This window comes from Abramis brama (genome assembly GCF_963993115.1).
Source record: "Abramis brama genome assembly, chromosome: 5".
NCBI lineage: Eukaryota > Metazoa > Chordata > Actinopteri > Cypriniformes > Leuciscidae > Abramis > Abramis brama.
Genome location: NC_139967.1, coordinates 47420969 through 47443322, shown reverse-complemented (window position 1 = coordinate 47443322; position 22354 = coordinate 47420969). Strand labels below are relative to the sequence as shown.

The following is a 22354-nucleotide window of genomic DNA, read 5'->3' as shown; positions in this document are numbered from 1 at the left end:
AGTACACCCAATAAATCATCAACGAAACCTAAGTGCATCTTCATTGCGTCCTGACCAGACGTACCACAGTGATTCATTTAACCCGAGCCACATCGGTTACTACATAACAAATAACAATTGAGAAAAAACAATACTGTGCTCTCGAAAGAAAAACGTGGTGCAGGCACGAAAAATACGTCCCATTGAAATACATTAGATTGAAAGTCGTGCTGACTGACACGAAAAAATGGGGAAAATCGTGTCCACGAACACGAATCAATAGATTAAATTGCGTTACTATGTCACGAACTGCCGTGAGACTGGGTTGACTGATGATATGCATGGTAGTGCCCACAAATACTGCATGGGTGACTTTCAATGTATTCTCAGACCTCCTGTTTTGTGTTGATGTTGGCCTTCATTTTCGAATGGGCATTTTCAGTGAAGACGGTCAGGTATGAACATGCGTTCATTGTCTTGTATGTCTATACTGTAATATTAATTATTTATTATGGCTTTACCTTTCTAAATTACGGTTAAAAAATGGGTACAATGCATTCCTGTTTCTGTCTAGGTCATCCTTGATCCGAAATTAAGAAGAAAGGATTTCAGGTCTTGGTTTGTTCCTGATGTGATGGCTGCATTTCCGCTTGACACTATCATTATTATTGTGGTAAATGTATTCATCAGTTAATATCACTCACACTGATCAAATTGTAGAGATACTTCTTACAGTACAACCAATTCACCACAGGAGCATTTTTGATCACGCTGACACTACTTCACACTACTTCACTGATGGCTTCGGAGTTGGTGCAGATACTCATGTTTGTGAGGATTCTCAGTATGATCCGTTTACTCCATGTGCCAAATCTTCTGAGATCCTGGTTTGAATTGGAAAGTGTAAGTTTCAGCACGACTCACTGTCATGTTTATGCAAGAAATTTTCAATGGCAATATGTTCACACTGAAACTTTAAACGGAACTTCCAAAAACCTTCCAAGCAACTCAAGAATCCCAAACAGCCTAAATAGTATTTAATAATAACATTTAAAAAAAAAGGATGAATTAAAAATTGATTAAAAATAAGATGAAAGGATTTTTTATTTCATTTTTGTAGTATTTTCTCACATTTTTCCTCCTCTGTCATAACATGATAAACCAGCAAACAACAAGACATTTTTGGTTGTGTTTTGTACACCCATACTGCTCTATGGATACTTTATGTTTTATTATCTATCATTTTAGGTGTCAAATGTACAGCTTGAAGTCAAGAAGTTATTCAGGGTTGTCTTAGTTTTCCTGATGATGGTCCTCATTTGGCACTGGAACACTTGCGTTCAGTACTTCGTATCTGTAATGGAAGAGTTTCCCCAAGACTGCTGAGTTGTGAAAGAGAAAATTGAGGTATGTCTCACTTTTTATTGCTTATGCAGGCATTTGTTTGACATGATGTGTTCAACATGTCTTCCTTTTTTTCTGTTACATTTTGCAGAATACCTCAATCGGGGAAAATACTACTATGCTTCCTTCATAGCTTTCTCTCAGATGGTCTGGAGATCAACTGACTCACCAACACGTTCGCCGCACAACATTCTTTCCACATTCATTATTTTTTGAGAAATGATAATCAATCTGATAATCAGTCTTTGGTACAGAAAAATGTCTCCTGAAATCACTTTAATCGGTGGCGTTTGCTAAGGACAGCATCACTTTTACGATCAGGATTTGGGATTTTTTTTTAAACCTGTGATACAAAGTTAGTTAATCTATGATTACTTTTAAGTGATCAGACAAATGATTTCCATCTGCCAGATGAAAACAAAAAAGGCAACGGCTTAGCCATGCCATGGCACCCTAGCATTGTGGCGTAAGGTTTTGCATGAGCAAACACCACTGAAGAACTGTAAAAAAAAAAAAAGTTTACATTGAACTAAGTGATTCCCTTTTGTTTTGTTTTTTTAGGTGTGGATGAACGGTGGATAGCTATTGTAAGTATGGTGATGGGATATGTAATGTGTATTGCATTTATTTATTGGGTGATCACAGCATTTGGGAGCAAGTCTGCAACTGGCAATGCATACAAGGTAAAGCTGTTTGTTTATTGTTTGTATTTAAGTTTGTTTATTCAACAAATAAATACAAGGCGGCTCTGATGTAGGGCTGGATGATTAATCGAAAAGTAATCGAAACCGAAATTCAGAGCCTATAACCGACGTAATTTTACCAAGTCGGTTATTTCGGTTTTTTAATCCTATTAATATTTCCGCCTACTGTGTGTGTACTTTCCCCTTAAAACATATTACCGCGTGTGTAGTCACTTCCGCCCCGTCCCTGAACGCGCGTCTATTTCGCTTCAAACGCTCGCTTACGCGCGTCCTATTCGCTTTGGACGCGCGAATGGATTCAAAATGTTTAAGCGTAGAACTAGACGCGAATTTGACGCTTTATTCGCGTTTGGTGTGAACGCAGCATAATGAACAGGCTGCGATGTCAAGATTGCAATGCTGGAATGTGTGTGTCAGAGAGAGAGAGAGGCACGGGCGCGATCTAACAGTGGAAACATAAAAACATCATTCGTCATTATAACATCAACGTCAATTTGTTCATACAGGACATCATTAAAACTGCAAAGTGTTTAGCCTACTTATATTTGTGTAAAACATTGTGCTTTTGTCAAACTGTAAACTCTTGTCAAACTGTAACCTACAACTGTCACCCAACCAAAATCACACACACACACTGTGTACATTTTTTTTAATCAAATTATCAAAAAGCAAAAATGATCTCATCTTTTGGACATTCATCATGTTGCATTGGTTTTCATTTCTTGTCCTAAAACAGAGCACTAATCTTTTTATTTTTAAGTTACACATTCTACATTGATTAAAAAATAAAATCAAATGTGTTTAGTATTATTTTATACGGAAATAAATTATAATTCAGATGAGAAGTTAAAGTTAATTTAAATTTTAAGCAAACAAATATATTGATCTGAAATATGGCAAATTAATTTTAAATTCATTCAGGTTACCAAACATATCTCAAGGTCTTTTGAATAAAGGGTGGCAGTCTTTCACTATCAACTGTTGTTGTTGTGGACTATATACTGGAGAAGTATTTGTTCTCCATTTGAGTGAGATGTTTTTATGTGGCTAATTGAGGAAAGTGCTTCCATATATTTTATTATTAATAGTATTAGTTCAAGAATAAAATAAAGATATCGGATTGATATCGGTATCGGCAAATAGCCAAAGCTGCGGCATCGGTATCGTATCGGAAGTGAAAAAGTGGTATCGGGACATCCCTAACTCTTTCATTAGAAAAAATAACCGTGAACGTATTTACAGTATAAGCCTTGCCAGTGACATAGGAATTTTTTTTTTTAAATAATCGTTCAATAATCGTAATCGAGGTAACTTGTTTGATTAATTGCGATTATGATTTTAGCCAAAATCGTCCAGCCCTACATGATATTATGCCATGATATATCAATATTTCAGATAAACCAGCTACAATCCTCCACAATGTTCCAAAAGCTGCCCAGAGTGTTGCGCCAGCGCACCACTGCCCAGTACAAGTGGCTCCGGGATAAGAAGAACATCCTCAACATCGTGTCAAAACAGCTCAGAATGGTTTCTAATTTATTTATAAATATAAACTTCAGATAACACACAATAAGTTTTTCTGTTGTTCAAACAATCATTTGGCTCAAACAGTATCTTTTTATAGAAATAATTTTTAATAGTGCTATGTTTTCTGTTTCAAAGGATATCATGGCAGAATTATGCTCCAACCTGTTGAACAAAGGCATGTTTTTGTTGCTTAAAGAATTCACCGAAGCCATCTTGATGAAGTTGGACAAGGAGTTCTTCAATGCTGGTGACATCATCATTCATCAGAATGCTCAACCTGACAGTATGTTCTTCATTGACTGTGGACGGGTGCTGGTGAAGAACGAGGCTTTCTAGATGGAGCTGTGTGATGGAGATCACTTTGGAGGTGATGTATGAGAAACTTACTGTTGTGTGATTCAGTTGAGAAGTAGTCTCGTGTAGAGGTTCGGCATAAAGTCTGGTCCACATTGCAGTGCTAGTCAAGTCAAATTTAGTGCTTTTCAAATACACATTGTTTCAAAGCAGCTTTACAGAAAATCATGTTAATGTTTATAATGTCTGAATTTCTGCATGCCTCTGATAGTCACATTTATCAGATTAGAGCTGGGCGATAATATAGTTTACATTTTGCAACAATACAAGCAAACAAGCAGTTGAGATCTGCTATATACATTATGCTGATACTGTATGAATGCGAATAAAGTTGGACATGCTTAAATATCCAACCTTATATAAAGAGCTGGGCAAAAATGTTATAACATTTTGCAATGAAATAAAAAATCAGGCACCTGAGTAGGGTGACCAGACGTCCCGAAAAATTCGGGACAGTCCCGAAATTTAAGCTGTTGTCCCGAATCCCGAATCTGGCCCTAATTGTCCCGAAAATTATACTAAAGCAAATTCTTGAGTAGTTATTGCCTGATAAAACATTAAAAACTGTCCGTGGAGGTTGAGTCGTCCTGCAGCCAGCCCCCGCCGGCTGCTCATTGGCTGCAGCATCTTTTTTTTTTGTCTTTTTTTGAAGTTCTACAAAGATACCGTAGGCGCGAATTATAATGCATTGATAAGCGAGCGCGAGTTGTCGCAGCCGCGAGCACAGTGAATGTGCAGGCAGCCAGTAAAGGAGTGACCTATGGTCGCGGCACTGTGTTCAAAAAAAAACTTCGGCCTAATGTCTGATGTTGGGTTACACAAGGCAAATCATATACACAATTATTTAGTTTTCTTATTTAATGACCGACAATTTTGTCATAATAATAATTTTGGCATAAGGCTTATTAGACTATAGCCTGGAATGTCTGATTTACGCACTGTTACAAATTTTTTTTTTTTTGGTCATAATGACATTTGAGTTCATGATTTTAATGTTGTTTTTTTGTGGCAGACTAAATATTAATGACAGACTGTTGATCTTTGAATAAAAATATGTTTGGTTCAGGTGTGAAAATTCATTTTATTATAGGCTATGTAGTCAAATATCATAGTAGGACTACCCCAAAACCTCCCCAAACAACACCTCCCCAAACAACCCCCTGGTCACCCTACACCTGAGACTATTTAAATAGTTTCAGCTGCCTGATTTATATATATATATATATATATATATATATATATACACATACACACATAATAGATATGTGTAATATACAATATATATGTTAAATTTGTATATATATATATATATATGTATGTATGTGTGTGTTAAAAAATATGCTATTTTATATGCCATTTAAATATTTAAGAACAAGAACATTTGGACATCAAAACATGCACACTTAGAGCGGGTGTTTAAACTTTTGCTTTAAATGCAATTTGTTTCATATCAAAAGGAACCTCTTGTCTGTCACTACGTTGTCAGTGTCCTCTTTACTCCGCAATGTTTTTCACTGCATGAGAAAACAGACGTGTGGTGTGAGAACAATTACATGAGTTTCACACTCAAAAATGCTCAAAATTAGATTACAGAGCTTGCCAGATCAAGAAAATGTTTTCCCAGTTTTGTGTGCAGTATTGATCAGATGGTCAGTCAGATAATCTTTGCTGTGAAACTCCAATGTGTTTTAAACAACCAGCCTCATACTCACCATTTTAAGTTTTGTGTTTCTGCAGAGATCAGCTTCCTGTTTGGTGGAAGACAGTCGGCCACAGTTTCTGCGCTGACCACCTGCAGCCTTTTCACCCTGTCATTACGAGAGTTTCAGGAGATTGAGGAAGAGTTCCCACATGTTGTGAACGAACTGAGGGGAGCAGTTCAACAGCCTGAAAATGATCTAGAAAGTAAGTCTTGCATTATGAGTTGCTTTGTACGGTCATCGGGAGGGGACATGTTCGGTTCACTTAGTTTTGTCGTGGCCATGACAAATTAACTTGTGGGAACGTGATAAGTTGTGGCCACGAGATCATTTTGTAGAGCTAACGCATCCTTATTTCGTGTAGTTGTGGGAAGTTCGGATCATTTTACGAACTCAGATCTTTGAATCTCGTTCATCAAAATGAACTAATCTTTTTCGAGTCATTTCGCTCATTTCAGCAGAATATATTTAAAATGTTACATGTCAGCCAGATTCCCCAAACACATCAAATGTTGATCGCATTTAGAATAAGAAAAAAATTGCAATGCAAGGAAAAGGTCAAATTATGAGAAACAAACGATTAATTAATTGATCTTGGTCTTCAGGGTATGCAGTCTGTTAGTTTACCTCACTTCCCGAAGCTGTTCGTTCATCTCGTGACATCCTCATAAACTGAGCTTTGCAGTCGGTAGTACCGGATACAGAACTGATTAGTTCATGTTTCAGGTCTATCGACTTTGAGTTATTCGTTCATCACGTGACAGAAGAACGAAAGACTCAGAATAATCAGACCCGAAGACTAGAGAGGTGAACTAATCATTTCTCTTTCCGGTACCGACAGCAAAGCCTCTATGGGACTGACAGGAAGAACGAAAGACTCGGACCCGAACCTGAAGACTCGAGAGATGAAATAATCATTTCTGTTTCCAGTACAGAACCTATTGGTCCTGGTACCGAGACAACTAGTCCCGAGTCATATTACACTGTATGCTAACTACACGCGATGCCGCGACGCGCGATAAAAGGCGTCTTTTCCATGTTAATCAGAGTTTTTTGTCCTAACCAGCCGCTTGGCGACACGCGACGATTCTATTTTCGAAATGGTTTCTATTTTTCTGCAACGTCGCGCTGGAACAACAAACACAAAGTGTGGCAATGATTTATGTGCTTTATTTAATGTTAAAAGCATGCAATGTGACTTTGAATATAATTTAGTGCTATGGAAACAAGAACATTTAAACTGTGAACAAACAAGTATATTCTTTGCTACGGCCTAAGCCTTATGAGTGTTTGTATTTGTATTTTGTGTGTATCTGTTTCTGTGCTCTGGTTAGTTTCTTTCTCTTTCTCTCGTTAGGCTGCGCACCCGTGCCCCGTTGCTCTAATGGCTCCTGTTGAGTATAGAAGAAGAGTGAAACAGAATGAGGCACGCAGCGGTGAAACCCGGCTAGCCTTCTAATAAATGTTTAAACTGCACTTTGCCTCGCGTGTCCTTTTATGTTGCTTACCCCTTTTCCAACGAGCATTTTAAAAACAGGGGTTTGTAACATCTTTGACAAAGATTATTTTAGTAACTCAGTAGCCTATGTATTTTTAATAATATTTAAATGGTGTTTTGAATTTGATTATGTAGCCATCTTATCCATTTTCTTGCGAGTGCGGTCAAGATTACTCTCTGGTGCTGTGAACCTAGTTCTGTTCTCAGGATATTTTTATACCTTACAATTTATAATTGTTTAAATATTTGCAAAGGATGGAAATCGACCCAAACAATCTGTAAAATAGTTTAAATGTGCCTTATCCATCACATTCCGTGGCTGTTATTGGTTCATCATTACCATCATCAGTAACAAGATTAATATTCTTTATTTACACGTATCAGTTCAGAAGGTGCTATATACATCATCATGACTATTATTATTATTAATCAAGTAAACAGAATAGATGTTGTAATAAGCAAAAAGGAGAAAAAAAACATTCTGTTCATTTATTCTACTTCTTTCCAAGTACTTCCAGTTTTCTTTGTGGTTCTATTGGTGTTGTTCATAATCTGTTTGCCTCTACAAAGTATGCTTTATTAATAAGTTAGGCCTATATTGTGTACTAAATTTGGATGCTTCAATAACACTTTCTTAAGCCACATTAAGCGTATTATATGAGAAAAGAACGATTACGGTGCCGTTGTCTGTTTTAGCACATACTGCCATCTAGTGGTAGCAGGTTTTCTCAGACAACTGTGTGTGTGTGTGTGTGTGTGTGTGTGTGTGTGTGAGAGAGAGAGAGTACCTGTTTTTCTATCCTGGTGGGGACTTCAACCTGAATGCACACAGACTCATGGGGACTCGTGTCACAGTGGGGACCTAAATTGAGGTCCACATGGGTACATAAGCTTATAAATCATACAGAATGAGGAAATGTAAAAATGCAGAAAGTTTTCTGTGATGGGTTAATCAAATAGGATTGACTCAGAAACGAGTCAATGAATGCACGGGTGTCAGCTGATCCACAAATGCACATCTTACTTGTTGCATGAACATATTCTGACCTACATTAATACAAAATCGAGGTTTTGTATTAACAACTATGTCTCTATTTGTACAAAATGCTGCACATTCATGGATTTCTGGATTTTGCACACACAAGTTGTATTGTATTAGTTTAAATGTAGTGACGCACATTTGTGAATTTGTCAAATAAATGGGTAGATGTGCACACATTAATAATTAGCACCAGGCCTATTAATTTGTAGTTGTTTGTGTGTGGGTTGTGAAATGCTTAAAAACTGCGAAAAGAAAGTCTCAAAATCCAAATGAATCAAATGAGACTGACTCAGAAAAGACGTCAATGAATGCACGCGTGTCACCTGATCCACAAACGCACATCTTCTTTGTTGCATGCGCAAATTATGATACACTAATACAAAAGAAAACATTTGTATTCACAAAAATGTCTCTATTTGTACAAATTGCTACACATTCATTCAATTTTGAATTTTGCACACGCAAGTTGAAAGGCATTTGTTTGTATGCAACCTTTATCAAGTTCATGGATTATAGTGCTTACTGCTTGCACGTGTTAATCATTTTGAAACTATATTCATCCCATAGAAACCAAAACCGTTTGTAAATCCGTCAAGATTTCAGCGAGATAAGAGTATTTGTGTTCGTGCTGATCACTCACCTTACATCAGGTACCGCAGAGCCCGCCAGAAAGCTTGCCTGTGACAAGATGGCCGCCGGTGATGACGTTAGAGACTCCGCCGTAAGACATTTAGTCTTTATTATGTATATCTACGGCCTTGACCGTGACTCTGGAAGCAACGTGGTGAATCGACTGATCGGAGATTTCCGGAGGAGTTCGTGCCGTGGGTGACGAGAGTTTTCGTTTTCGTTTTCGACTTTGTCAAGTCAAGTCAAGTCATCTTGTTTGGTGCAATACCCTTTTTATCCACAAGGAGGAGTAAAGGAACACGTTTCACTGCTGAGAGGAGTGAAATCCATCTTTTTTGTGTGAAATTGTGGTAACCATTTGAAAGCAACATTGGCTTATTTTACAATAATAGTCGTTGAAGATTGGACTTTTTTTTAATGATTTTTTTTTTTGTGAACTTTAAAAAAATCATTTTGACTGGATTTTGAATTCTGATTTTTTTCTCTCTTTTTCTGAAAGTGCTTTTCTGAAGTTTTGAAGCAACAAAATTACATTAAAAAAAGTGGTAGAATTTTTTTTTTTTTTGAGTAATATATATTTTTTCTGTTCATCATTGTGTAAGGCTGATGCCAGTATGTCTGACCGACCCCTCGATAGAACAAAAGGTCCTCCTGGACATTAACACTTGAACTATCTCCTGCATATGTAACAGGGATTTCGAGGCGCAGCACACAGTGCAGCTCACACTTCACACACACTATCTCCCCTTCATCCCCCCTCCTCCTCACCTGAAATACACTGAAAACCTATGCAATGTAAAGTATGTACAAGAAGTATCTATGCATGTTTGATATCATTTAAAGTGTCTCAGTGCGCCTGATAAAATGGTCTCATTCTCCTAACCATAATGAAAAGCTAAAAGAAGTTATAAAATATGAGAAAGTGATGTGCCCCTCAGGGACGTCGTTAGGCCTATTTTAGGGGGGCTGAAGCTACCCCAAAATGTTCCTAAGCCCCCCTAAATGATAATAAGAACAACAATAACAATTCGATTTATCAATAACCGTATCCTCATTCATATTTAGACGCAACAAATGATATATATCCAGCTACAAAAAATAGCCGAAAAGTCGGAAGTTGTGGACCTGTCAACTCTCACGCATTCACCGTGAGACACACGCAATTGACACTTTTCACACGCTCTCGCGCCACACATCCATTTTCTCACGCACAGAAAAATCGCGAAGCAAAGAGGACACGGAGACCGACAGACTAGACAGAGCAGGTTACTTTATGATATAAAAGAATCTCAACTCTCAGATTCTGTCAATTTTATTACGAAATTCAAACAATAAATACCGTTTTGGCGCTTGGAAATGTGATGTGACGGATCCCTAGCGCACGTGAACCCATCATCTCTACTAGCTAATAGTAAAACACGAACACTGTTGAAAGATACAGTAGTAGGCTACAACTTACCGAAATGTATATTTCTCATACATAATATCGATCAATCAGTGTTTTTTATCAGCGTGAAGAGCTCAATAACAGCTGGAGAACAATTATGTCTTAGGAGATAGTTCAAGTGTTACCTCAGGAAAGCCATTTAATGAACATAATATAGGCTATAGTTGGCAAGAAAAAAAGAGCTATAAGAGAGTATTTTGCTAAATATGTGTTCTATATTACATATTTATTATATTTTTACTTATATCATTAAATAAAGTTGTTGTTATTATAATAAAAAAAAAACGCATTATATTTAATTTGAGTTATTTTTAACCTTAAATAATACTACCAGCTGATAGGACTGTCTGTATGTTTACAGCATTGGGTGAGTTTTTATCTTGAGAAAAAATAATGCCTATGTACCTAATATTTATCCAAATGAGTCAATATTAAATCAAATTACAATAATTGAATTGAATTGAAATAATAAAAAAGCGTAGCTTACCAGAAATTGTACCATGCACCATAAAATTTACATATTATTTTAAACTTATGCTATAAAGCCTGAAATGGGCACTTTTTGTGACAGCATTTTTGATCAAAGATATGGCTTAACTTCAGAATTTGAACTAAAATCAGTATTCTTATGATTGCTCTGAACATTTCTGACTAAGTTCAACAAACATTAAATTACTTATTCATAAACTTAAAAAAAAAATATATATATATAGGTGTGACGGGGTTGAGACTAGGGTAACAGGGTTGAAGATGGTAACGGTGTTGAAGAGACAAATACAGCTAAACATATACATAGTTGTTTTTTACTCAAATTCACTGTAAGATTTTCTATAAACGCAAGTTACAAATACCCTAGGGGCTAAGCCCCCCCTGTCTTCCAAACCTAGTGATGTCCCTGGTGCCCCTTAAAGGTGTTTTCCCTCCCCCAGATCCTCCATTCAGACTATACCTCCTGTATGCAAAATAAGAACCTATTCAAGTACAAATTCTGATCTCCCAGTGTGAATCCCTGAATAGGGAACCAAATCTAATTATAATGACAGACGCCACCATTTGTTAAGAATATTGAATTATCTGGGTATATAAGGAAAAGGTGCAGAAAGTTCGAGGAGTCTGTAGGTTGACTGCTCACACAATCGCTGTGTGTAATTTTCGTTGCTGGGTAATAATTTCTACAAATTCTTCGATTCCTGAATTGTTGTTATGTTATTAACTGATGATTTTATTCTTGCAAATTGGATTTTGAATTATTGCTTCATTACCTGGTCAATAAATTGTAAACGTTTGATTTTATTCTGATTCTGAGATTGTTTTTACTCTTATAGATTATAGGATCCGTATATTTCCACAAGCCTGCGCTAGACATTAGTGACGACTAATACTTGATTATCAGATTCAAGTGTACTTGAATGAGGGGGGCGAGTTATTTCCGTCCAGAATCAGTAAATGCTGTTTGATCAACCTGGATTCGGGTGCGTCCATAACCTCTGTTCTAATTTAATGTTCCTTTTAGATACGTGTACGTGGATATACCACGGGCTTGACTAAACTAAAGCCATTTTAAGAAAAGTAAGTTGATCGACTAACGTCTTTTTATGGTGGTCATGACCTCTACTAAAGGGAAACGATTTAATTAAGTTCCTGAGGTGGCATTCAAGGGAGCTATGTAAGTGTCTTGTTATTTTGTACGTGTGAATACGGCAAATCTCAGATATTTAGCCAATTACCTCTGTTTTGAGAAATCAGACTGGCGAGATTGTGTCGTGCATCCTTAGGAGAAGGACTGCTAAGCGATATAGTTTCCTAATCTAAACGGGTAAACTATAATCAGAGATAAAAGAATAATCAAATATTCGTTCACGTTTAATGATGCACAGATATCATTAAAACCTTTTCATTTATGGAGTCAGATGAAATAACGAGAAAATACATATGAGAATTGTGTTCCATTTAATCTTGTTGTGTTGCGTAAAAGGAAAGACAGTAAAGCGCAGAGAAACCTTCCCCGTATTATTGGAGACCCCCATTGGACCAATATAGACGGGCTTACAATTGCTACTGTCAATATAGGATATGAAACAGTTTTGGAAGAGGTAGAGGTCTATTCATGTTTTCTCCTATGCCATCAGTTGGGAGAGGCAGACTTGATTATTCTCCTGTCACATCTACTCCAATGTATGCCTTAGAGGCTGTACAAGATGTAAATGACAATTCAAGTCCTCCACCTCCCCAGTTCAGTGAAAGTGGACTGAAACAACCTAGATTAAGAGGGGATGAGTCGATGGAATTAATAGTGGGGATGGTAGAACGAATGGGACGCTCTATTGGGGAGGGCATTGCCTCCTGTTTAGAGTCTAAAGTGTGCAGTTCAAGTAGTGCAGACTCATCCGTTTTGAGCAGAGTTCTAAAATCTGAAATCAAGGAACCTGTTTGTTTTAGGGGTGATCGGGCTGAGCCGTACACTAAACATGAGTGGGAAGCCATAGTGCTATAATTTTTGCGCAAAATAGGGAAGAACAAGCTGATGAAGTCATTAGTAGGCTTTTGGGGCTGGCTCGTGAAGTGGTGAGGATATGCTTGCATAGTAACCTTTCCATTGATTCGTGCAAAGGCCCGAGTGCTATTTTTGATTTGTTGAAAAAACATTTCAGTGACACAGCTTTTTCTAGCTTGCCATTAGCTGATTTTACAAGTCACAGAGAAACAGAGTGAGGCCTACCCTGCCTTGTGAGGTGTGTGGAGATGTTGGCCACACCACCCATTTTCACTGCAGAGCAAATCATCAAAGAAAGTGTTTTCTTTGTTACAAAGCAGGTCATGCACGTGTAGAGTACCCTAGAGCCAGAGCCATAGAGAGAGAAGAGTTGCGACACTCGTTGAACTCACTAGCGGGGTGGTCACGTGGTTCATGTAAGCCTGTAGAGTTCCACACACAGGTCGCACTGTCATGTTCTTCTATGGGACTGACAGCAGCGATTGCGAAATTGAATGGTAAATATAAATAAAAACACACAAGTCCTTGTTTGACTATTATTGCATTATTGCATATTTTTAAATGTCAGTTTTACATTTGGAGTGGTAGGGTGACAACTGAAAGCTATATAGCCTATATACAGTAAGTATTACTTAGATACGTTTTGGAGGGAAAGCTTCACGTTCGTGTTAGCATGGGTAGAACAGAGAGGGATTAAGAAAGCAGAGTAGCTAGCAACAGTCCATTCAGCATTTAGTGTCCAGTCCTTTTCTTGAGTTGACCACAAACCAAGATAATTTTAAGACTAACCCATACACTAAGTACCAAATATATTTAAGAATAACAACTCATTACGCTTAGATGAATGAATGCAATAGTATTTTTTTTATTAAACAATGAGTGAGACAACAAGAACAAATGTGTGTGGTCATCAGTTCATGAAGTTGAGGAGAAGTTGTCAACCACTCTCTGTGATGTTCAATGGTGTCATGTTCATTGGTTACAACTAACATTTTATAGATCAGTGGTCATACCATGGTTTGCTGTGCAGCTTTTGGATGCTCCAATCGGTCTGAGAAGGGTTACCAAATGTATGGCTTCCCCAAAGACCAAGAGCGCAGGAAAAGATGGATGGCAATGGTCAGCCGTCAAAACCTGCAAATGACAGGGTCCAGCAACAGACGAAAACTGTGTCATGTAAGTAATGTTCACATAGGTGACATCACTTGCTAGCATTTCAAAGGGCATCATATTTGTCAGGGTTGCCAACTCTCACGCATCTGGCGTGACACTCACGCTTTCAGCATCTATCTCACGCTCTCACGCACACGCAAGAAATGTCACGCCAAAATCAATTCTTCTCCCCTCTCAATCCGTTCATTTTCTGTTGATGACTAGACCACAGCGTATTAATGACAGGAGAGGAGTTTAAGGCACACAGCTGTAACATCTGCCTACAACGTCCTCACTGCAGTATTCTCTGATTGTTGATTCGCTGAAAACCTTGCACCTGATACGTCAGTTGCGTGTGAAAAGTTCAGAGAGAGTTCAGAGCATAGGTTCGGAGTCGGAGCCACTGATGCGCGTTTGAAAGTTTGGATGACAATCAAGGTAAGCAGATAATAAAATGGTGTGCCTTTCACTACAGACGTAGCCTTGCCTAATCAGTCTGTGTGCCGAGAGTACAGACTTCAACTATATGCGAACGTTGTCTGACGTGCGTTATGTGGGCTAGCTAATTGCTCAATAAAAATAGGCTCATGGTACAAATTACGTTTTGGCAAATCGGGCAAGTGGCATTTTAAAATTCCCCAAATGATCAAAGGTTGCCCAGATTGTGTTGAGCCTGCCACACTCAAATGCTGATGCTGAGCGAACCGATGCTGAGTTATTGGCCTAAACAAGACTGACACCAGGAACAGACCGTCACTTGATCAAAGAGTATAGAAGTACCAAGAGGCGAAACTCCATTGCAGTTTTGACAACAATCGCTAGATGGCGCTGCTGTCGCCATTTTGGACTGAACCAACGGCTTTACCGTTTTAGCACAACTACCGTATACAGCATTAACATTATGTCTGGAAATAATTGGAAACAAAGAAAACAGTGTTCTGCCATCAACTGCAACAACTACCATTGTACAACCAATCAACTAGCATTTCATAGATTCCCCAAAGATCCAGAGAGGTAAAGTAGAAAAGGTTTTTATTAACGTTAAAGTGAGCTAACGTCAACGATAATAGGTGCTGTAACGTTAATGTAAGCTATCCCATAACCGCTAAAAAGTGATGTTAATTCAGCCAGCGCTCATACCTGTATTTACTTGCTGTTTTCGGTCGAAGTCCACAGTAGTCGATTGTCGTGTATATTAGTTACCTATGATCACGCGCGTGAACTCGACAATCGACTACTGTGGACTTCGACCGAAAACAGGATGTAAATACAGGTATGTGCGCTGGCTGAATTAACATCACTTTTATTCATATCTTTCACATCTACTGCAGTCAGATTCACCGTGTTCACTCTGAAGGAATCACTCACATGACCTGTGCACTTGTAATGACACATCAAGGATGTTAAGAGGCTAAAAGCAGGTTTAAAACTTGCCCCATTTAAGTCAACAGGGTGCAAATTTTAAAAAGAGGATAACATGGTGTAGGCAACACCAATTTTTGTCGTTGTTCTCTGTACTGACAGCACTCCAAATTTACAAAAAAATGAGCTCAATGTTAAAACCTTTAAAGGAGCTAGGCTATTTCCTTATTAATGCAATAATGTTAAAAGTTGATGCTGTGTGAACCTCATGGAGGATGAGCTTTTGTTTCTACTGTTTGTTGTCTATTTTCTGTCAAGCAACAGCAAAATCATATAGAACACAATGCGGGTGAGTAAACGATGACAGATATAAAACATGAAACACAAAAAGATAAGCATGCACTGATGCTAATTAATTCCTCTCATCACAGAGATGATGACCGTCTCTCTCCTGAGACCACAAGCAGACACAAACACAAAGTCCACAATAGAGACAGAATGACGTAGAGCAAACTATTCTGGTCAGTGTCAGACGGTCCCTTAAATCCTTCAAATCCAGGAGACAATGCTAGTTAAGGATAAAGACTTCTGGGCCTAATCCAGAGAGATACTGACTCTATATGCTAGAGTCAAATATACAGAATCTTTACATTAACTGGGTTTTTCCCAGCTTGCATTTCCACTATAGCAATCAATTGTGTCATTTTCATTACCGCAGCTAGGTCTGCACATAACTGAAAATATTATAAATGCTTATCAAGGTTTAATTAATACATCAACAAATCATTTTTAGGGGGAAATCACTCACACACACAAAATAAATAAATCACAAAATCGTGAAAGATTCTGTTGATTTTAATTTTTCTTCCATATTGTAACGGATCATTGTAAAAGAACTGTAGGATGGGACATGTTTATGCACTGACTGTTGATTGGATGTTGAGATGTGAAAGTGGCAGATGAAAACGATTGCATGAGCGGGATTAAGCAGGTGAAATGAAGTTCTGCATATGTTGTTTTCACCAGAAGAAAAAATAAATAAAAAAAGTTAAATTAACTGTTCAATATAAGGTATATAACACACATTTAGAAAATCTCATTGCAGTTTAAAAACAATATATATATTTTTAAATCCCACATCATTTACAGCACAATGAATAATAATACATCTAATAATTCTGAAGTTAGTCTATTTGTTTACCAAGGAGACAACACTGTCAATGAGGAACATGCTTGAGATGAAATATGAGACAATGAGACATGTGATGTGTGAAGAAAAACAAAGAAATAGCTAAATCAATATCACATGAGGAGGCCGTTTAAAAGAAACAGCGGGACTGACTTTTGTCTCGATCTGTAGAGGACGTTTGCCATTCAGCTGATCTAAATATCCAGACACTTTCTGTCTGTTACATTCGGCTTACAGTCTCTTTCCTCAACTCTGAGCTTGGTCAACACAACACTATTGACAGTCAACGGGAAACATGAGAGGGACGAGCTGACCTACTTCAGACATACAGTAGAAGTCAGACTACTATCTGTCATTTGCTCTTTGACCACCACAGATCCACACCCTAACCTGCAGAATTAGAAAGATACATAAACAACGTGGTCCACCTTTGTAACAGATTTGCATGCACACACGCGTATCACTGAGGAGTTTATGGAGGCCAGTAAACCTGATCTAACTTTCCAGGGCTGAAATCTGATCCCTTGCGTTTCTTCTGACTGCTAGACTCCAGATTAGATGAATTTTAAGTCGCAGCCAAGTGAATGTCACGGCCCGCCTGTTGAAAAGTCCAACCGTTACATCATTCAAACCCGTGGAATCGGACTCCTTCACAAAACCCACAACAGCATGACCCACTTCGTGACAATACAGTCGGATTGTGTGCCGTTATATTCCCTGCCTCCCAGACCTGATAAAGGACACTTGCACAAATGTGTATTTCTAATGTTATCTATCATATTCAAATGATCTTCTCCAACTCAATTCAATAATCAAAACATGACAAATACAAAAGCTGCATAAGAGTTACTGCATTATAATTAGTAACAAATGCTAAAATGATTTCCAACCTGCATACACTCAAGACCAGTGTTGGAGGTAATGCATCACAATTAACGTGAGTTACGTAATCAGATTACTTTTCTCAAGCCACTAAAGTAATGCATTACTTTTAAATTTACAACAAAATATCAGTTACTTTTTCAAATAAGTAACGCAAGTTACTTTGTTTTCCCATGTATTGACTGACAGTCCTGTCCTCATGTTGAGAGGAATCGTGAGTAAGTTCAGAGGCGTTGTGTGTGAACATGATGATTATTGTAGTTCTAGACTAAAGTGAGCATGCATTTACTCATCTCACATGCACAAAAACAGATTCAGTTTCCTCAAAATGAATATAAACAGTGAAATGCAAAGTCAGAATATTATGCAAAACTGCAGAAATAGCCAAGTATGTTAACACAAATATACTTTATGCATTTAATCTCACATTATTAATCAATGTCTTTGGTGCTGCTGACCTTCAAATACCAAATTCAACCATACAAATAAGCAAAAATGACTAGTTGAACATCACATTTTTAAAATTTGTTTGTTGAACTTTCTTCTCCTGTGTCCTATTCTTCTGCAATCCAGAATGGCAGCACAGCTGAAAGTTTTGAGTGAATTTGCATTACCTTCAACATGACGCTTATTCATTTCACTTTTGGAGTGAAAGGGCCTTTACATTTGTCAAAAATATAACTTATTTTGGTTAACACTTTATTTTACAGTGTCCTTGTTACATATGTTACATGTACTTACCATAGTAATAACTAACCCTCAACCGAATCCTAATCCTACCCTAACCCTATAGTAAGTACATGTAGTTGCTTAATATTACTCAGTACTACTAAATATATAATTACACTGTAACAATGACACCTTAAAATAAAGTGTAACCCTTTTTTTGTTATCAAAACAAACAAACCCAGCCCAGGTAAGAAAAAAAAGTAGCTGCAAAAGTTACGTAATGCATTACTTTCCATAAAAATAACGCAATTAGTTACTTTTTAGGGAGTAACGCAACAATGTAACGCAGTACTTTTAAAAGTAACATTCCCCAACACTGCTCAAGACAAAGATAAGGTAATTCTCAGCTGCCAATATCGCACAGGGATGTTATCATTCATATAAAGTGTGGAAGAACAACACAGTGAGCAGAATCTGATCTGTAAATGTTAGTGTGCGCAGACTCTTCATTCCTGATGTCACTTCCCCTCTCTTTATCTAGGCTACTTCTGCTAAGTAAACTTGGGAGTGCAGGTGCTTTGCAATTACAAACCTATGAGATACAATATTTACTAATCTTATGCAACCTGTTGCTCCAGTAATGCTGGTTAAATATCATTTTAAATCTACTCCCTCATTATATAATTTATATCGTTTATATAACACATTACAGCATTTATATATAGCACAGAATATATTGGCATTATGCAACAAGGGAAATACAAGGTAACACAAGACATTAAGGTAACATTTCTACAACAAAACACATGGGAGCCAGTTTCACCCTTTTACTAACATCAATCTTCCAGTTTTCTTTACAGCTACAAGTCAAACACTATTTCTAAAACGCCATCTAACTTCAATGTCATAAAGGCCACAACCCCAGATAACATGTACAGTGAATAAACACACGGTATTCGTTTTACAATTCATTGGTGTTGAATGAAAAGTGTCTATTTTACAGAGTCGTACGATTATTAACGGTACTGCGCATATGAGCGATGATAGTGTAATAAACACATTAGTATTCGATCACAAATGGACCGCGGAGGCATTTCAGTTAGCGACTGGTTTCCTAACACTGTAAATATGTGCCACTTACTTTCTGAGAGTCCATTACGAGGTCCCCAAAATAACTGAATTCAGTTCATGAAAAGTGAGAATGTCGGCAACAATGAAGGCGCCCGATGATTCCCTTTGGAACAAGGAGGAGTAATACTGCGCATGCGCAGTGTGTGCGACATGACGTCAACAAAAGTGTGGGCTCGGAGGGATTGCACGGGTTGAGTGACGGTCGGGTTACACACCAGGGCACGGCACAGGTCTAATTTGGCTTTACAGTTAAAATATAATGTCAATAGATTAAGTAGATTTGTTGCTATATTGATTGAACTGTGATTATGGAGAAGCTCCTCATGGAGGAGGTCCGTCCATGATTGAACAGGGAAGTTTGTAGTGCCAATCTGAATGAAGAGATCCAGACTGGTCGCTTGGCACAGGTCATGATTTGAACATTGGACAGTATAACACCAAGCTGACTTCCACAAAAAAAAGGCCTTTTAAACTTAAAGGTATGATAGGCAATTTTGGGGAGGCTAGCAATAGCAAGCTAGCTTTGAAAGCACAAGATCCCACCCTTCATTCAGAGTGTCTACAAAGCTCACTACTGGCCAGCATCACACGCATCACACACATGACCAGTGTCGGCCAATAGTGACCTTACGTTCTGACGAACAATCCAGAAGCGCTGCGCTGTTACACTACGTGAACTCACTCGAGCCCACACAGAAGAAAATGAAAAGTTAAATAAAGTCGTCATTTTTGGGGGGGTTTTGCACACAAAAACAGGGTTCCCACACCTCGGTTAACTTCAAATTCAAGGACCTTTCAAGAACTTTCCAGGTCCAGTACCCTAAAATTCAAGGACTTAATGTGGGAACACATTTGTTGTGTTCAACAACAAGTAGTATATTCATGGTGTATGTATATCATGTTATGAACAGTAGACCTGCATCAGCTGGAGCGGTCTTCCCCCAGCTCATCTACTCTAGAGACCTAAATAATAATTTAGGTAAATGTGTAGGCTAGATTTATGCCTATTTTTTCACAGCTTCATGGACACCACAATGATTTCCCTCGTGTGGTAATATTTTTCCTTGTAATTATGTATGATTTACAAAAATGAGGAACTGCTACGTCTGTGTAGATGAGAGAAGCAAAGTGTGTGTGTGTTGTGCACACGCTACATTATGGCAAAGCATGTGCCCTTAAAATAGCATCTGAATAACGCCACTGACTTTAGACTAGGTTTCTCCTGGTCTGTGGCTGAATTGTTTTCTGAAACTGCAAAATAGCACCAGAGAACGTTTGCGCCAGAACACGCCTCCTCTTTTCGCTGAACCCCCCCCCCCCCGGGAGCGCAAGTTCATTTCCTAATTTACCGACGTGCGTCTGTGGAGGGAAAAGTCCGCTGTGCGTCGGGTGCAAAATAGGAATGATACATGCGTCGGTGTACAAAGTCAATTGCACTTGGTGCAAGATAGGGCCCTAAGTGTTTATTAGGGACCATTTATTTCTGTATAAAAAAATAAAGCTATTAGAAAACATATTTTATGCTATTTTTCAAATAATGAAGTATGTAAATTGGAAATAGAGCAGAAGCATTGAATGGAAGCAGAGTAGTTTTGTTTCCTGGTCCAATTGTTTGTTGCTATTTTATTTTTATTGATTGTTGCAATTGAATTGTTTTTATTGTTTTCTTGTTAAACAGCAACTCTACCTCAATCTCCTGTGAGGAGGATGCTTGGACTACTTAGTGAACTGGCTGAAAACTCCAACTACAGTGATGCAGGACTACAATGGCCAAGCAGCTTGAATAGATGCAGCACAACCCAACACAACTGGTCTCTGCATTTTACTGTTTTGGTAAAGGGATGTTAAGACGTTAAGACAAACTGCTAGAGACCAGGGGCCTCATTGCGTACGGACAAAGCTGTAAATGTGCGTACGCACACAAAAAAAACAGATGTATGAATCTCTGCGTACGAAGGATCCCACGCATATTCTTTTTGTACATCCCAATTAACGTAAAATTGAGCGCACATGCACGAGCACAACGCCCCACCCAGTCTCCTCCCTTAATTAAATCAATTTAAATATGGTAATGAGTCCACTTTGGCAAAAGAAAGCAGTAAGAAAATGGCTAAAGCAAGCGGCAAGAAACGAAACTTTACAGAAAGTGAATTGGAGGTGCTACTATTGGAGGTAGAAACGAGAAAAAATATTTTATTTGGAACTTTGTCCTCCAGAATTAATAATTAATAATTCAGAATTAATAACAAAAGGAAAAATATGAGTGGGAGAGTTTGGCTGATGCCGTCAATGCGGTATTATTATTATTATTATATATAATATATATATTATATATATATATATATTATTATATATTATATTATACATATATATATATATTATTTTATATTAATTAATATTTAATATTTTTATTAATATTATATGATATTATATTATATTTGATATTATTTTATTTTATTTATAGACTAAGGGTTGTATCAATTTGCATATGCTTTTATATGTTCTTACTTAATTGCATAATTGATAGAATATTCCCATAAGGCTCGTGTGAAAATATATGTAACGCACATTCTCGCGTTAATTTCACTGTTAGTACATCCGACCGTGAAAGCTGGCGTACGCAAAGTTTTTGTGCGTACGCAAGATTGATACATGAGGCCCCTGGTCCCATTATTGTCTGTCAGTTGTCAGCAGTGGCCCGAAGATCAACCAAGACTGGTTCGAGGCGGCATTTGACAGCTGGACGCCCCAGACAAAGTACTTCTGGTTTAGAGCATGACCATTGGTAATCATTAACTTTATGCAAACAAATACTTTTAAATGTTATGCTAGGTAGGAGGACTGCAGGTTATGAATTCATGTTGTTTGCAAAACTATCTTAAACAATGAAGAATCGCAAAAAAAAAAAAAAAAAGTGTTTTGTTTTTGACAAACCTTTTATTTGTAGATTTGTTCCATACAGTAACGCGTGTAGTTTTCTCATTGTTAAGCTCCTTTTTGGTTTGCGTGTGTGTGTGTGTGTGTGTGCGAGCACGCATGCGTTTAAAATCATATTTATTTTGTACACTGAAAAAAATGATAGTTGAATTTACTAAAAAATTGTATCGTAAGCACACAATTGATTTTAGCTACATTTAAACAAATGCATTAAGTTGAACTTAATAAATTTTACATTAAATTATTTTTCTCA

The 22354-nt window shown here is 37.6% G+C and overlaps 1 protein-coding gene across 6 annotated transcripts; it reads left to right on the top strand.

The window, feature by feature from the left end:
- Nucleotides 1–308: 308 nt before the first annotated feature.
- Nucleotides 309–21405, top strand: LOC311083085 (potassium/sodium hyperpolarization-activated cyclic nucleotide-gated channel 2-like). Of its 6 annotated transcripts, XR_014606203.1 has the most exons (9): nucleotides 309–359; nucleotides 554–652; nucleotides 1228–1386; nucleotides 1475–1558; nucleotides 1945–2066; nucleotides 3483–3614; nucleotides 3750–3981; nucleotides 5706–5873; nucleotides 7026–7144. XR_014606203.1 is itself a non-coding variant. In XM_084114341.1 (8 exons), exons 5-8 carry the CDS (start codon nucleotides 1528–1530, stop codon nucleotides 3948–3950), a joined length of 486 nt encoding a protein of 161 aa, XP_083970467.1. In that variant the 5' UTR covers nucleotides 309–359; nucleotides 554–652; nucleotides 734–882; nucleotides 1228–1386; nucleotides 1475–1527; the 3' UTR covers nucleotides 3951–4089. The 6 variants fall into 6 exon arrangements, 3 of the variants coding, with proteins under 3 accessions (XP_083970467.1, XP_083970469.1, XP_083970468.1); XM_084114341.1 differs by lacking the exons at nucleotides 5706–5873; nucleotides 7026–7144 and adding an exon at nucleotides 734–882 and having other exon boundaries at nucleotides 3750–4089; XR_014606202.1 differs by lacking the exons at nucleotides 309–359; nucleotides 554–652; nucleotides 7026–7144 and adding an exon at nucleotides 20843–21405 and having other exon boundaries at nucleotides 948–1386.
- The last annotated feature ends 949 nt before the right edge of the window (nucleotides 21406–22354 follow it).